Source organism: Silene latifolia, chromosome 2, assembly GCF_048544455.1.
Source record: "Silene latifolia isolate original U9 population chromosome 2, ASM4854445v1, whole genome shotgun sequence".
NCBI lineage: Eukaryota > Viridiplantae > Streptophyta > Magnoliopsida > Caryophyllales > Caryophyllaceae > Silene > Silene latifolia.
The window spans coordinates 123,108,325-123,126,607 of record NC_133527.1 but is presented as its reverse complement, the minus strand read 5'-3'; the positions used below and the strand labels follow the sequence as shown (position 1 = coordinate 123,126,607).

The following is an 18,283-nucleotide window of genomic DNA, read 5'->3' as shown; positions in this document are numbered from 1 at the left end:
GACCAGTGATAGAGGACACCGAACCCATCAATGTAGGAACCGAACTAGAACCCCAAGAACTTAGGATAGGGACTACCTTGAGCTCTACCGAAAGGGCCGATTTCATAGACCTCCTAAACGAGTTCAAAGACGTTTTCGCTTGGTCCTACAAAGACATGCCAGGGATCGACATGGATATCGCCGAACATAGAATCTCGATTAAGCCAGGTTTCAAACCTGTAAAACAGAATCTTCGACGAATGAGAACGGAATGGGCTCTCAAGATTAAGGAAGAAGTTGATAAGCAATTCAAAGCCAGGTTCATCAAAGTTTCCGAGTATTCTGACTGGGTAGCCAACATAGTACCTGTACCCAAAAAGGATGGGAGAATCCGTGTTTGTGTTGATTTTAGGGACTTAAACAAAGCAAGTCCTAAAGATGACTTCCCTCTACCACACATCGTCATATTGGTGGACAATATTGTAGACCACGCATTACTATCCTTCATGGATGGATATGCGGGCTATAACCAAATCAAAATGGCCACAGAAGACATGTATAAGACCGCCTTCGTCACTCAATGGGGAACCTATTGATATACGGTCATGCCGTTTGGATTGATCAACGCCGGAGCTACATATTAACACACCGCAACTACACTCTTACATGACATGATGCACAAAGAAGTTGAGGTATACGTAGACGACATGATTGTCAAGTCCAAGGATAGAGAGGGGCATATTGCGAACCTTCGCAAATTTTTCGCAAGACTACGAAAGTACAATATGAGACTCAATCCTCAGAAGTGCGCATTCGGAGTAACGTCTGCCAAACTCCTGGGATACGTCGTTAGCCAACGAGGTATAGAGATAGACCCTTCCAAGATCAAGGCTCTGATCGAAATGCCGCAACCTCAAACAGAAAAAGAAGTCAGAGGATTCCTAGGGAAAGTGCAGTATATAAGTCGATTCATATCGAAACTCACCATGATTTGCGAGCCTATCTTCAAGAAGCTCAAGAAAACAGACCACACCATGTGGGATGATGATTGTCAAAAGGCATTTGACTGAATCAAAGAGATATTGGCTAAACCACCAATGCTCATGCCACCTCAACGAGATCAACCTCATGGTTTATACCTCACAGTAACCGAAACAGCCATGGGGGCCATACTAGCTCAAACTGTAGGAAGTGAAGAAAGGGCTATCTACTACCTTAGTAAGAAGTTCTTGGAGTACGAGTGTAAATACTCACAACTTAAAAAGACATGCCTCGCTCTTATGTGGGCAACGAAGAAGCTACGTCATTACATGCTTAGCTACTCCGTCAAAATATACTCCAAAATGGATCCAGTCAAATACCTCTTCGAGAAACCCGTCCTCAACGGACGCCTAGCAAGATGGACTTTGATGCTCTCAGAGTTCAACCTCCAATATGTGCCTCTGAAAGTTATAAAAGGTCGCGTCGTCGCCGAATTCTTTGCAGAAAATCCCATCAATGACGCACAAACGATAGACACTTGGTCATTTCCGGACGAGGATATACTCCAAACTGACGTAGACTCCTGGGACCTTTACTTTGACGGAGCATCAAACTTAAGAGGATTTGGAATAGGAGTATTGCTCATTTCTCCTGAAGGCGAGCATACACCAATCGCTGTCAAACTCGACTTCGAGGTGACAAATAACGCTGCAGAATACGAAGCTTGTCTCATTGGACTACAAGCGGCAGTGAGCTTAGGCATTAAAAACCTCCGAGTACATGGGGATTCATCCCTGGTCATCAATCAAGTTACGGGATCTTGGAAAATCCGAAGCGAAAGCCTAGCACCATATCAAGCTAGAATAGACAAAGTTGCCCAGTTCTTTGATCACGTGACATATCTACACCTACCTCGGGAAGAAAATCAATTTACAGATGCTCTTGAAAAACTCGCATCTTTGATTAATATGCCAGATGACATGGTGGAAATGCCTTTGTGCATCGAACGACGGTCAGAGCCAGCTTATGTCCACCAAATCACCGATGAAGAGGAAATCGCGCGGGAACCTTGGTTCCAAGCAATCCTGAATTTCAAGCTCAATGGTACCTATCCACATGATATGGACAAGAGGGGACAATGTGCTATACGCCTACTAGCTTCCCAATATGTTCTCATGCAAGGAGAGTTATACAAAAGAACACCTCTTGGTGTAATCCTACGTTGCCTTGATCATTCACAGGCACGAAAAGTGATGTAAGAAGTCCACGATGGAGAATACGGTCCTCACATGAGTGGACCCATGATGGCAAAGAAAATCACACGTTTGGGGTATTATTGGACCACAATGGAATCCGATTGCATCAAATACGTAAGACATTGCCACAATTGCCAAATCTTCGGGAATGTACAACTCGTCCCTCCTTCATTGCTCTATACGATGACATCTCCTTAGCCATTTTCTGCCTGGGGAATCGACATAATCGGGAAGATAACTCCAGCCGGAACAGGAGGTCACTGTTTCATCCTAGTGGCAATCGACTACTTCACAAAATGGGTAGAAGCGGCTTCCTACACTAGTCTCACGGCTAAAAACGTGGCAAAGTTCATACAAAACAACATCATCTGTCGATACGGTTGCCCACATGAGATCATTAGTGATAATGGATCACATTTCCAAGCTGAGACTGAGCAACTGCTAGCCAAATACAAAATTAGGCATCACCACTCTTCGCCCTATAGACCTCAGACTAATGGCGTCGTAGAGGCGGCAAACAAAAACGTTGTCACAATTCTCAAGAAAATGATTGACAACTATCGAGATTGGCCGAGCAAGATACCCTTTGCTTTGTGGGGATATCGCACGTCTGTTAGGACGCCCACTGGGGCTACTCCTTTCTATTTGACCTACGACATGGAAGCTGTACAACCAGTTGAGCTAGAGATACCATCCTTGCGTATCTTACTCGAAAGACAAATCCCAGAGGCCGATTGGAAGAGGGATAGATATGAAGAATTCATCCTCCTGGATGATCGTAGGCTACGCGCCTTGCATAATGTCCAAACATATCAAGCACGTATCAAACGAGCTTTCAACAAAAGGGTTAGGCCAAGAAACATCAAAGAGGGAGACTTAGTGCTCAAGTCGGTTAGAGCTCTTTTACCTGTTGAACCACGGGGAAAATTCAAACCTAATTGGGCCGGACCATTCCTAGTCAAGTCCATACTTCCAGGGGGTGCGGTTAGGATCACTGACCTAGATGGGAATGAGTTTTCGAACCCAACAAAACTCGACCAACTAAAACGGTACTATGCCTAGAATAGGGACAAAAACGCGCCTCTTGTAACCTCACGTGTCGCTCTTGTGGCACTAAATAAACGGCCCCTGGCCAAGCTAAAATAAGATAATGTCACCTTGCTCTTGCATTTTGACAATTTTGTCATCCTCATATCATCAAATAAACTAAACTGCACCTTCAGAGTAAGTAAAAAGCTCATGCTTATTTTCTAAGTTCATTACAAGCTCTTGCTTAGAACAATTATTCTTTTACATTTACTCGAACTACGCGCAAGGGTTTGATTTCATTTTCTAAATGAATACGTAGGCAATCCTTCACGGGATACAACCCATTTATTTTAAAATCTAAATAGAAGGACATTTGCATTGCATTTGGAATTCGACAAGAATAATAAATAGAAAATCACAACAGGTTTCATAACCACTTAACCTTTTTTATTTCATACACCTTCTAATAATAATAATACGTTACATAATAAAAGAAATAAAAATAGGCTAGGATTCTAAAAACCCCACCTTTTTATTACAACAATAATAATAATAATAAATAATAGCAAAGACTTGGGCTATTCTTCCATCTTCCCTTTGCCCTTGTCATTCTTATCATATTTCTTGTCACGACCTCGAGCCGGACGCTCTTGCGCCACTTTGGACCTAATCACCAACGGTCTTTCTCGAGGCCTAGACTTCCCATTTTTGTCAATCACTTTATCCACGACAGGAGAGGTCTTCGGTTTCTTCGAAGGATGAACAACTCGAAACCCGGCTTCCTCCTCTCCCTCAGTCAAATGCTTCTCTTTCTCCTTTTCCACCTCGCGCACCTTGTAGTCAACGGGCTCGCGCTTCCTCAATCTCTCGCGCTCTTCCGGAGTATTAGCTTTCCTCCATCGCAAATAAGAATCCGACACCCATAAGGCATTAGCAGAAGAGTTCAAGAACCACACGTTTCTTTGGGCCCATTTAATGGCCCATTCCCTTCGGCTCTCTGTAGTAAGCGCCACGGCAGTCTGCGGGACGGTATCGAGCTTCGGGATTGTCTGCTTTAGTCCAACCTGTCTCATCAGCCTTTCCGGGAAGATGTACACCATAAATTCCAAGCCAGGAATGCACACAGATCGAGTAGGATCCAAAGAAGACACTCCAGTGACAGATTTAAGGTGCCACCACGGTACAATCCACCTAATCAAAGGGCCATCATCACTCTTCAGTTTGTTCTCCCAATAATTGCAGACCCGGGTGAAGTCCACCATGTAAAGCCTGGTCCTCATTGCAATTGAACGAGCATGATAAGAGGAACATGAACTGGGGGCTCGATCAATCGAAGCTGTTCCATAAGCCAAACCTACCAAAAGCGGGTATTAGACGTCAAAAAAAAAAACAAAAACAAAAAAACAAAACAAAAAAACAAAAAACAAAAAACAAAAAAAAAACGAAAAAAGAAAAGAAAAAGAGAAGGAAATGTTCTTTTACCTGCAGAATGACGGGACTTCCCAAATACGGTAGGTCGCGGTTGGCTTTCCTATTATCCAAGCCCAAAAGGATCTCTCCTAAGTATAAACAAGCTGGGCTCCTGCGCAGCTCCATTTGCTCAACAAGGCCCAGAAGACGGGGATCACCTCTCAAGTCTTCATCAACATGCCCTCCGAAGATATATACATGCAACAAGCAAAATCCAAAGGCCCTTCGCCTAGAAAAATAAGAAACGGTGGGGTCGGCCCTGTTAATAAATCGGTCAATGAAGTCCAACATTCGCACTCCCTTCGAGGTCACTAGACGGTCCACCTCGAGCCTAGTCAAACCAAGCAAGTCTCTAAATTTGCTTTTATACCCTTGCGAAGTAGAAGGAATGGCAGGCAAGTGTTCAGGGTCCCACCCAACGATCGCGGCAATTTCTTCAGGGAATGGGCAAATATCGCCTCCAGGGAACGCAAAAACATGGTAATTCGGGTCCCAATAATCAAGACAAGCATCCAAGAATGGTTTGACAACCTTGATAAGCTTCAAACTCAACAATGATCCAAGATTATAGGCGCCCATATCATATTTCTCCATGTTGGAAAATTCGTTGGTCCATTCTTTTAAGCGAATCTCCAAAGTATTCATGATGAGGAATTATTTTTAGAATTTTATGTAATAAGACGAAGAAGAGACGGAAGAATTGTGTGAATAAAAGCTCTATCGACGTCTCTATTTATACTAATTTCTGTTTCCAAAAATCTGCCAGAACAGAACCACCTGGGAACAGCGAAGACTGCTGCGCCTCTTCAAGGACGCAGACTTATCTTTGCGCCTCTTCCTCAGCTCGATTTCTGTGATTTTCCGCGTTGGATCTTTCCTAATTCCGTGACGAATAATTTCCTATTCCTACGGGTTATTATTTTGGTAAATACGTGGAAATTACCATATTTCGCGTTTCCTAATTCCGCGGGCACGCATTTCGAGACGACATCGACATTTTCGCCATCTTACCACACTTGCACATTTTCATTTTAGGAAATAATTTTCATTATAATTCATTTTAGGAAATAAGTTTCATACTAATTTAATTCATTTCAAAATTTATATATTTATTTCATTTATATTTCTTTTATTCCTTTTTTCATTTCATTTCTAAACTTATAGGTTTCTATTTTTTTATTTTTTTTAGAGGTAACCCTCCCTACCGTCCGGTCATTTCCGGCAAATTTTTTGCAAATTTTTGCATTTTCACACTCCTTTGAGTCTTTTGTTTTGCGCCAATTTAGGCCATGTGTATATACAAATGTATGTTTTGCGTGATTTCTATGTAAATTTCGGCAGCATGACGGCGTAAACCGTGATCTTCCAAACCTGTTCAAAGCTAACCTGCAGATACAAGCAACACAACCCAGCAGCAAAGGCACTCAGGCCATCTTATATACAACCAAAAAGGCAAATGTACAACAAACTGGGGGCTTTCGCCCCAAACAAAGTCCAAAATGTTCAAAATGAAGGTCCAAAATGTACAAACTTGCAAAATACAAACAAAACCAAACAAAACTACTGCTGGTCGCCCTCCAGCTCCGCAACTCTTCCCGCGAGAGCAGCAATCTCGGCGTCCCGAACCTCGAGCTCCCTCAACAAGCGAGTTGTCTCCTCCCGAAACTGAGCCAACTCTCGCTCCTGCTCGCGGTCCCCCTGTAAACAACGAAATTGGCTCATGTCAATCATTTCCAGCAATTACAAGAAAAGTTGGAAAATCAAAACTCAAAAATGAAATAGGCACAAGGTTCATACCTGAAGACCTCGACCGCCGACAAGTGCCTCGACGGCAGTAGCTCGCAGCCGGTTGGCCACCCTCCACAACGCCACGAACCGAGACGGCGCAACCTGCATTTTCAAAAGAAGTTCTCAATAATTGAATAAAGTTCAACCAAGTGTGTTCTTACACAAAAACTATGCAAATTAGAGGCTCACCCTCCGAATCAGATGCTGCCAGTCGTCCAGGCCAGCATCCGTCACAGCCACGTCAAAGTCACGCAGCTCGGAGATCGTCGTCCTCCCAGTCGCGTCAGTGTACTCGTGGGTCTCAAAGTACTCTGGGGGCTCGATGCCCGCCGCCTCAACCTCCTGCAAAGTCAAATGTTTCTAATTAATCGATGATCTTTCATCGTAGTTTTAAAATCAAAAATCAAGAAGAATAAAATGCTCACCACAACTGGCCAGTACGCCAACCTCCCATAGAGGAACGCCGAGTAGTCCTCGCCAGGAAGAAGGAGGGCGTCGCCACCGACGCCAGCCAAGTCAGCCTCCCTCTCCACCTCGGAAGGCTCCCTGAACATCATCCTAGGAGGATCGACGGGAACCGTCAACACGTCCCGAAGGTACTGACGAGCCAAGCGCTCGCCCAAGTACCACACAGGACCCATCGACGTCCTCAACAGCGGTCGGCTCGAACTCCTAGGCCGAAAAACCTCAGCCATAAAAGGAGGCCCTCCAGCGTACTCCGCCCAAGGCCTGGGCACCCACTGGGACAAGATAAAAAAGGAATCATTCTTATGATCGAGTTAAAAAGCAATATAGAAGCAAATGAATATAAGTGAGATGTTTACGCTGTCTAGCTGAAGAGCGTTCACGTCCCGCCGGTAGACACCGTGAGAAGAACGCTTGCTCTTCGTCCTGCACATGACCCAATCCCTCACCACGGGATAGGCCCTCTCTAGCGGCTCCGTCCTCTTGGGCGCGAGGCCCGGAAAATAGGAGTACACCCACGCCTGTAAAACAAGATAGTCAATAACGATCTTTCGTAATTTGATAAAGAAGAGAATCAATTTTAAGTCTCAATGAAGGTTCATACCTCCAACAGAAGTCCAGGACCGACAGCACTAGGAGAAGTCCCCTTCTTCATCAACTCCGGACGAAACATGGCCCTCATAAAGCGGATGAGGACCGCGAAACCAGCAGTGACCCAGTCCCAACGCCCTAGGGAGCTCAGGTCAGAAAGGAAGGGAAGAAGCTTTGTCGACAGCCTCTCTCCCTTGTCTCCGAGGTAAATCGAAGACAGAAACCACCAAAGCCACAAGCGGGCCCTCTCCTCAGCAGTGCAGGGAGGAGGAGCCGCCGTCTCCCTCCCATCAATCGTCACCAGCGCCGGGATCTTTCCCGCAAAGTAGTCTCGAACGTAGGAGCTGGGTACCAAACCAGGCACTGTGACAGCCTTCGGCGACAAGTTCCAGCCGATCAACCTCCTAGCCTCGGCCGAGTCCACCCTCATGGCAGTCTCCGACCACTCCACAGCCTCAGACCCACACAGAAGACCAGAAATCATGCCGTAGTCCTTCAAAGTGACTCCCACCTCACCAAAAGGCATGTGAAAAGTGGAAGTCGTGTCCCAGAATCGGTCCAAGAAAGCACGGGCCAGGCTAAGGTTAGCCTGCAACTTTCTCCTCGCGATATCCCTCCAGGCCGACAGCCGCTCGTAGCACTCCATCGCTGTCGTGTAACCCGAGAACGACCTGATTTTCCCGGCCTCCTATTGTGATTTGAAACAAAAAGCTAATTTAGTTTTTGAATAAAAGTTGGATAAGATGTGAGCAATTGAAATGAATGAAAGGAGATGAGTGGTGAGTAATGAATTCAAAACTACCAAAATCTTCACCGTCCTGTAGGACAGATGACCCTCTGCAGCCCACAGCAAGTGCCTTCTCTCCTAGGTATCAGCCCACGCGGGAGCTCCCCTCAGCTGACGACCTCCTCGCCCGACGTTGGCCCGTCTCGGGGCCTCCTCCTCCTCAACAGCCTCCTCCTCGTGGGCCTCGTCCCCAGCAGCCATCACCGCGGTGGTGAAAGCCTGCTCCAAAGCCTCCTCGACAGCAGCAGAGTTTATCTCCATGGGAGCTCTCCCAGAAGTAGAAGCCCCATCAACTGCAACATTAAAAGCCAATTTAGGCCGCGTCACGTGATGGCGAGCCTTAGTTAAGGGATTTTCGAGCCTTTGGAAACCCTGAAATCGCTCTTTTCTCGCCATCTTTGGCCATATTCTCACAAACCCGATCACTTATGTGGTAATTAGGGTCAAGTCAAACCTAATTTGAAGCCTAATTCTGGGTGCGAGTCGAAATTTTGGCAGCATTTCGTTATAACGGCGATTATGCCCTAAAAAGTGTCCTGAAAAAGCCGTCACAAACCAAAATTCCGAGATGATATGAAGTTTACCCATCATCCAAAGATCCCAAATATCAAGTTTCATCGCAAATGGACAATCCTAAGGCTATTTTCGAAGCAATTTACGGTTTAGCTGTGAAACCGTCTCAAATTCACTCAAATGCTCAAAACTCAACGAAAATTCGAAACAAACACATGGTTATGTTCCTCATACTACCAATTATCCATTTCTAATGCCAATTTCACAAGGCAAGTCCATTTGGGGGAAAAGCCCCAAATTTTCGAAATAGTTGGGTTGAAAACCCTAATTTTTTCGATCCAAATTGAGCGAATATAGAAGATTAATGCAAGAATGGTACACATACCTCGATTAGTCATGATTAATGCAAACTTTTGGATCAAACCTTGGCAGAAATGATTAAGAATTCAGAGAGAATTTGAAGAAATTGTGTTTCGAACAAATGATCCTAAACCCTCTGTTTATCGCGTTTTTACGCAGAAAATACACTTTGGGGAATAGACGCAGCAGGTGCTGCGCCTCTTCCAAGAGACGCAGCTCTTGCTTCGCCTCTTCCTAGCGTTCCCTCCATACGAGTTTTCAAAAATTCGTTATGAGTTCGTTATTTGTGGGCCCATCTTTGGTGCGCCTCTTCCTCGTTGCTATTTTATCCTTTTGGTCCGTTTGACGATTATCTTTCGTTCTGGCCCGTATTTCTAAGCCAAACAGCAGGCTATTACACGTTATTTATCGCTTCTAGGACCTTGCTTGTCACAACGAGCATTTATTCCTTCACAGGTGTTTCGACACGCCTTCATTATGTTCCCCAACGAGAGTAAGCGGATAGACTTTCCCTCTCGAGACACGGAGATTAATTCCCGATTAGTTCCCCAATGAGAGTAAGCGGATAGACTTTACCTCTCGAGACATGGAGAACAACATCAGCCCCTATTTTCTTCCGAAGTTTGTTCGAAGCTGAACACGAACAGATTTCTCCCAGCAGTTCCCGCATGTGTCCTGCTACTCACAATATTACTTGTTTCCCCTCGGAGTGCGATAAAGATGTCGTTCTCCACAAGTTCCCAGACCAATAGAGTTCCTACACTCGAGCCTTATTTACCCTTTAGTTCAAACTTATATTCGGGCCTCCTTCCCGCCGATGCTTTCCTTTAGGGCCCCATACCCTAGCATCAATCCTTATATATCTTTTAGGTCTTACCCTTAGCTCCTACACAACCCCGGAAGCATCTCGAGAAATAAGTCTCAGGTATGGTCTCTTCTTATGGCTGGCGAGCCTCCTTACGTAGTCTAATGGACGTTAAACAACCTTCCCCGATAGTCGACAGACTCTAAAATGTTCCCAACGACAGGTCCTTGGCTCAGACCCCTAAAGCCGCCTCGCGGTGCTATAGTCGTCAGGTTGTAATCTTCGATTGACCTGATGGCTATACTTTGACTTTCGCCTTGTCCAAGCCTCAGTCAAAGTGGGGGCTCTGTAGATACCTCATTTCTGCACCTCCCGCAAACCACCCGGTGGATGATTGGGCCGCCTGTTTGGTACGCGGAACGATTTGTGACAGTTCGTAAGTTTATCGTCACGTGATTGCTCAAATATTAATGTCTACCTCTTAGTTGTCATCTACGTGCCGATACGGTCATTTTGACAGTAATTAGAGTACATTTGGAGTCCGGGCCTAAAACCGTCTTCATTTTCTGATAACCGTTAAATCCCGAGTCAGAATGTTCTGGAATGTTCCGGATATTTCTATTCCATATTTTATAAATATTTCACAATCTTTATCCTTTGGTAAACAATTTCCCGTAATATTCATACAAGATATTAAGGAAAACCAAAATATTCCATCCTACCATAACTTAAACACGGAAATCTTTCTTCCGCAGGAGGAAACCCCTTGGGAATAGACGCAGCAGGTGCTGCGCCTCTTCCAAAAGACGGAGTGACTGCTGCGCCTCTTCCCAGGTCCTTTTCTGCGTGTTTTTTCGTATCTTTTTTATATCTTTCCGAGATTTACTTTCAAAGACTCTCCGAAACCCTAATTCCTTCACGTGATTAGTATAAATAGGAGTCTTTGCTCCTCATATTTCTCACGCAAGTGTCCGCCCTTCTCTTCTCCCTTTGCATTCTAGACCTTTGTTCTTACTTTTTGGCGTCTACGTGCTTGAACATTCAACCATGTAAGCTCGGATCCTTCTGAGTACCAGCCTCGTTTGCATGACCGACCAATTTGACCAACTCCACATCAATCAACTTAATTAATCTATTCATTTTCCTCTTACGAGGGCACTTTCATATTTCATTATAGTTCGAGTCGAGCATCGCTAATGGATAACTTAGTCCTTCTCGTTTCGTCAAACATGTAAGTCTGAGGGTGTATAATCTCTCTTTTATTATTGTTCTTTACTTTTGTATCATCATTAATGTAAGCTTTATGTCGAAAATACTTATTAAAACCGATTTCTAAAACCGTGCTTTAAAGCCTCTTTTTACGGATTTCCAGAAGACAAACCATCGAGAAAGGACGCAACAACTGTTGCGCCTCTTCGAAGGAGCGCAGATCCTGCTGCGCCTCTTCGTGACGCTGCCGCAGTTCCTGCTTCCTTTCTTCTTCCTTCGTCCTCTGTAATTCGTTCGTCAAAATTTGTTTCGTTTGTTTCCTGTTAATTCTTTGACATAATAGCTTATCATCTCACATGTATATTATTTATCATTCATTCACATGTTTAATCCATCATTAAATTCGACTTAGATCCCTTATAATCCGATATTTGCGGGTTTTCGTTATTAAATTCAATCCGGGTTGTAGGAATACGATTTGTTCATATCGGGTTTCTGGAAGTCGATCCTTGATATATTTTCCATCTGTTTATTGTCATCGCATGTTCGTCATTAATTCGTCATTAATTCATCATGTTTAATCTATTTTGTTCACCTATGTCACTAATCAATCATTCTTCCATGTAAATAATTCGTTTGCATCCGCCTCATCCATGTTTATTGCTTTTATGACCATCAATCACATGTAAATAACCTGATAATCACTTCTATCCGAGTAAATATTATAAATCAATTATTAAATTAACCCACGAACATTAACGATTTGCAGTTCCGGCTTCACAGCCAGAACTCACCCTTGGAACAGACGCATCAACTGCTGCGCCTCTTCCAAAGGGCGTAGTCCTGCTGCGCCTGTTCCAGGTTGAGTTCTGTCTCTGAACTCGGTTGTTGTTTGACTTTGTTTAATTAGCTTATGTATTAATGGACTATTATCCGTATTGTCACCTACTGATCTGTTCGTTAATTCTTTCTTCTTTCTTTTCTCAACTTATCCGTTTTAAAGGTATTTTCAACATAAATCGCTAATCCCGATGTAATTATTGTAATTTTATTCCTTGTATTTTGTATCATTTGTATGTTTTCACATGTAATTGAGCATTAAATCCTACTTTGACCCAATTTTATGCTAAATTACGTGTCAACCGACTTAATTAAATTCACATGCTAGGATTGAAACTTGGATGTTGCATCGCATGCATATAATCGACGATATATCAAGTATAGATGATGTCCCTAATCATTAGTAGAGGCCGCTATCGAGGCGGGCGGGATTAGGTGTTCGATCAAAAGAGCTTCCTAATACGTACCCTTACCCCTTACTCCAGATCTCTGTGAACACCCATGTTCATTGGCATCCACGAGAGTCATTCTAGACATAGAATGCTAAGGGTAACGATTGCTTGCTGTTCATGTATCTACTTTGTGTCTTGACATGGCACGAGGTATTCGAACGGTTCCAATTTCCCATAAAAATTGGTGGCGACTCCAAAAAAATGCAAACGCTTGTTCTCTTCCTCCCGAGCGCCCCCGTGGGCCCCCGCTGTCCACACACTCTCTCCACAAGCCTGGAACAATCCCCAACAGCCATTCTCTTATATGAAATGGGAATACCCAGATACCTGAAAGGGAAGTTCCCTTCTCTGAAGCTTGAGATCCTCATCACATACTGACTATCCTCATTGCACATACCATTAAAGTAGATATCTGATTTCTCTCTATTCATTACCAGTCCAGAAGCCTTAGAGAAAGTAGCAAAAGCTCTCAGAATGGTGCATATAGACTGTTTATCTCCCCTACAAAACATAAGGAGGCCATCCGCAAAACACAAGTGAGTCAGCCTGAGTGCTCTACACATGGGATGGTAATTGAACTCCAAGGTACTTGTCACATAATTCAAAATTCTACTAAGGTACTTCATGCTAAGGGTAAAAAGAAGAGGAGACATTGGATCTCCTTGAGTGATCCCTCTTTTCCCCTGAAAGTACCCAAAATTAGAGCCATTAAGAGACAATGTAAACCAGGGAGTAGATATGCACTCCATAACCCATTGAATCATCTTTTGAGGGAACTCTAGAGCAACCAACATCTGCCTAATGAACTCCCATTCAACAGAGTCGTATGCCTTCTTGAGATCCACCTTTATTAAACACCTAGGAGAGCAAGCTTTCCTTTTGTATAACCTCACCAAGTCATGACATATCAGTATGTTATCAACAATGTCTCTCCCTTTTAAAAACGCACTCTGATTCTCACTAATGATATCTGGTAGCACAGTTGCTAATCTGGCACAAATCACTTTAGATATAATTTTATAAACCACATTGCAACAAGCAATTGGCCTAAAATCAGCCACTGTCACTGGTCTGTCCTTCTTAGGAATTAAAGTCAGTGTAGTAGAATTGACTTGTTTGAGCATTCTTCCAGCAGTAAAGAACTCTTTCATAGCACCACATAAATCAACTCCAGTAATATCAAATGAATCTATAAAAAACTGTGAGGTATACCCATCCGGACCAGGTGCTTTATCAGCAGGAATAGAAAACAAAGCCTCTTTGATCTCAGTATCAGACACATCATCAATCAGCGTCAGCTTATGCTCATTAGTTAGCAACTTGCCTCTCTGAACTATGCCAATATACACCTTAGCCACCTTAGTTTGAGTACCCAGGAGATGCTTATAGTATTTTATAAATGCTGCTTCAATATCAGCCGAGGTAGTGTGATTCTGACCATCCATGTCATAAATTCCAAGGATCCTATTCTGCATCCTACGAGATTTAATGACACTATGGAAGTAATGAATATTATCATCACCATCCCTCATCTAATGTGCTTTAGCTTTTTGTGCAAGAAAACTTCTCAAAGCTTGCCCACGTTCCTTATAGAGGAGATCAGCATCCTTTACTGCCAGCTGCAGACCAACATTAGTAGGGTCACCCTGCAACTGCATCTGTACACTGTGAAGATGTTTCAATGCAACCTTAGCAGTGGTCTCAATGTTGGCATAACCAGTTCTGTTAAGCTCTTTCAGAGGCTATTTCAGTAGCTTAAGTTTCTTTACTAACTGAAACATTTTATACCCATACAACTGACAACTCCAACTAGCTTGAACAATATTATGGAAATTAGGATCCTTCCCCCACATGTTAAAGTACTTAAATGATCTATTCTGAGTCCTGACTTCAACAGTGAGCTGCATGGTGCACGGGCAATGATCAAAGACACCCTCACGATGATACATAGTAATAGTATTTGGAAACTCAAGTAACCAGCTGTCATTGACAAGAGTTCTGTCAATTCTGCTGAATTTTAAGTCCTCAATCTCATGTTTGTATGTCCATGTGAAGAAAGCTCCTTGAGCAGGAATATCACATAACCCACAATAATCAACACACTCCTGAAAATCCCTAACCTCAGCATCAGTAACCTCTGATCCAATTCTCTCATGCATAGCTAGCACGTTGTTAAAGTCACCCATAACAACCCAATGACCTCTAACTGCATTCTTCATACTCTTAATAGATTGCCATAAAGTAGGACGTTCAGCCAACCTATTAAACCCATACACCATTGATAAACACCAAGCTTTCCCAGTTGGTAGGAAAGTAACTCTAGTATGCACCATCTGAGCCTCACTTCTCAAAACTTCCACATCATAATTACTTGCATCCCAGATAATCCAAATCCTGCCCCCATCATGGCTATCATTATTATGAACCACGGACCAATGAGAACGAATCCTTTGATGTACTTTATTAATAGCAGCAGTTTTTACTCTAGTTTCTAACAGCCCACAAACTCCTAAATTATTTGAATGCAAAAACCATCTAATATCTTTATGTTTATTTACACTATTTATACCACGCACGTTCCAGAAACCTATGCTACCCATTCTCAATGACAAGGCCTTGCTCCCCTGGTTCCTCTTCAATCACTTGATATTGCACAGAATGCTCAAGCACCTCTAAGAAAGTTCTCCTGCCACTTCCCATGCTCATTCCCCCTTGTCTAGTAAACGTAGTCAAGACTCTTGCTAGTGAGAAAGGAGTAAATGACACAGGTATTGGAGTAACAAAGCCTCTAGATAGACTAATGTTATTCCTGGGTTGGATCCTTAAAGAACTAGAAGGTGGTGGAATCACAACAGATCGTACAACAACAAAGTTGTTGTTCGCACCCTCTCCTTTGGGACCCACTTTTGTCGACCGCTTTTGCCCTTTTCCGCTTTGTTCGCAATCCCGAGCCATATGACCCACACCTTTACACTCCGTACAAATGACAGGCTTCCACTCATAGTGCACTATCTGCCTGTGCAAAACATCTAACTCATCAGTGAATTCTATCACATCAGGCAGATCTGCCCCCATTTTGACTTCAACCATCACCCTCGCATGCCCAATGAAGGTTTTCAGTTGTGTATTGCTATCACACCTCACAGGAACCCCAACCAGACCCGCAATCTTGTTCAACGCATTCCCCCAAAACATAAGAGGTAACCCATAGAACCTGATCCAGATTGGTACCATATCAACAGCCTCACGAATCAACTTAGCAGTCGGCGTCCATTCCTTGACAACCACAGGTTTGTTATCAAAAAAGACAGGCCCGGACTGTAAGACTCTTAACTTCATAGCCTCAGTTTTGAAACGGACAAGGAATATACCATTAGAATGGAAAGAAATCTTATCATATTCAGTATATCCCCAAACCAGCTTTACAAACCCATCAATAATCTTAAACGGAGGATTCGCACCTAGTACGTAACAGTAGACAGCAGTCGACCAATACGCTAGCTCAGATTCAGTATCATCAGAAGTCAAACGAAGAGGACTTACTCTTTCAGAATCGGAAGCTGACCGCGAATTCACCTCTGTCCAAGTACTACCATCATCCGATTCTTCTTCAGCGATTGAATCCATACCATGACTGAAATTGAACCGCCTGATTTCACCATCCTTATCAAGAACGCAATCCTCAACCTGAATATCAACCTGAGAATTATCAATTTTCTGATCGAGATGATGAAACCTAGAGCCAGATTTATTAGTATTTGAATTACTAGTACTAATCTGCGTTTTTTGAGGAGTTTTTTGTGAATTATTATGGTTTACTACTCTAATTACTCTATTAGATTTAGATTGATTTCTTTTTTGACGAGCCATTGCTAATCAATGATGAAGTTAACCTAAATCGTTTCTCTCTCTAGATTTACTCATCTCTCTAGCTAATTCGCTGGCGAGCCTTTATACGTAGCCTAACGGACTGTAAAAGACCCGCACGGACAGTCGACAGACTATAAACTATTCCCGATGACAGGTCCTTGGCTCGTACCCTCGAGTCGTCTTGGCGTCGCCCTTCTCGACGGCAGGTCATTGGCCCGAATCCTTTCGAGCCGCCTCGACGTCGCTTAGTTCTCAAGGTTGTAATCTTCGATTGATCTGGGGGCTATACTTTGACTTTTGCCCTGTCCAAGCCTCAGTCAAAGTGGGTGTGACACCCCCATACTCCAAGTGCCTTACCAGGACCACTCAGGTAAAGAAACGTCACCATCTCGGTTTCCCGAGGCAATGATAATCAAATGAGAATAAAGAAACATAATTTAAATAGCAATATGGTTTAAAGCGGTTACATATCCAAAACCAAAACTATTAAAAAAGTACGATACATGTTCTCAAAAACCAAATGTCTCAAACAACTAAAGTATGACAGCGGAAGACTCTAAACTGCTCGTCGTGACTCATCCCAGCTAGCCCAAATGCCTCAAATCAAACCTGCTCAATAACTGCTCACCAATCTCCGAATGGATCACCATAGTTTTTAAAACAATAAACGGGGTCAGTACTAATTGCACAACATAAATCACAAAAGACAGAAGTCAAACAGCTCAATCATCACATTAAACCCCAAACTCCATAATCAATCTCCTCATAACTGACTACACACTAAAGTGTGTAGCCCCGCCAGAGTACCTATCGCATTAGGTACTCCACACCGCCAGTGGGGGACCGCAGCCGTACCCACCAAATTCCCGCTCATCTCCATCGAGCGATAAACCCATGTTCATTAATGTGCACATCCCTTCTATGGCGGGTTCCACAGAAGGCGAATCAAGGGCGTGAAGCCACACCCGCAAGTGACTCCACTCAGCCACGGACGCGCCCCGAAGAACACAGATAGTTAAACAGTAACCACATTACAACATCAACAGCCGTCTGAAATAATCAACAATATGAAATCACAACCGCCTAAATCAATCAACAATCACTAACTACAGCATAATCACCACAAATCATGTAACTAATACTGAGTAGGGAAACCCTACCTGGAATGCAAACACAAAGCAGACGATCTAGCAGCTGTCTCAAAACCTTTCTTCTACGAACCCTCCTCCTATACACATAATCATACAATCACTACCACAACAATATAACCATAAAAACCCCCAATCCCCACATTAGGGTTTAACCAAACTCAACCAAATACTATAAAACAGTACGTAAAACTTACCCTTGACGCAAGGATCACAATGATAGAAAAGAACAACGAAATTCGGCCTCTCTAGCTCCGGGATTTGCCAATAATGCGAATGTGGAGAACAACGTAACTTGCAATCACTTTTTGTGTGTATTAGGTTTATGAAAGTGTTTAGGAAAGATAACGGAGTATTATATATATACTAATTCGCATTATTAACAAAAACCGTCAAAATATTACCCGATAACCAACTTACTCGATCGAGTAAGTCTCGTACTCGATCGAGGACCCTACAGGTAGACTACTGTTTCGTAACTCAAAACATACTTACTCGACAGAGTAAGCCCCACTCGATAGAGTACCCAGAGACTCATAAAACCATAGTATTACAGTCTTCCATCCTTAAAAATAACTTCGTCCCCGAAGTTCAAACCACACCAAAACAAAACACACTAACACTCTCCTGACACAACAACAAAAACAAAACTCAGCATAAAACTCCCAAAACATACGTAACAACCAAACTCAACCCGACTCAAACAACTACTAACTAAATCAAAATCAACACAAAAAGAT

The 18,283-nt window shown here is 43.3% G+C and overlaps 1 protein-coding gene across 1 annotated transcript; it reads right to left on the bottom strand.

Annotated features, from left to right (window-relative positions):
• Window positions 1-14,057: 14,057 nt before the first annotated feature.
• On the bottom strand, window positions 14,058-14,804 carry LOC141641262 (uncharacterized). Its single transcript, XM_074449932.1, has 2 exons — window positions 14,299-14,804; window positions 14,058-14,190 (listed from the first exon to the last, which is right to left on the bottom strand). The coding sequence occupies exons 1-2, from the start codon at window positions 14,802-14,804 to the stop codon at window positions 14,058-14,060; spliced, it is 639 nt and encodes a 212-aa protein (XP_074306033.1).
• Between the last annotated feature and the right edge of the window lie 3,479 nt (window positions 14,805-18,283).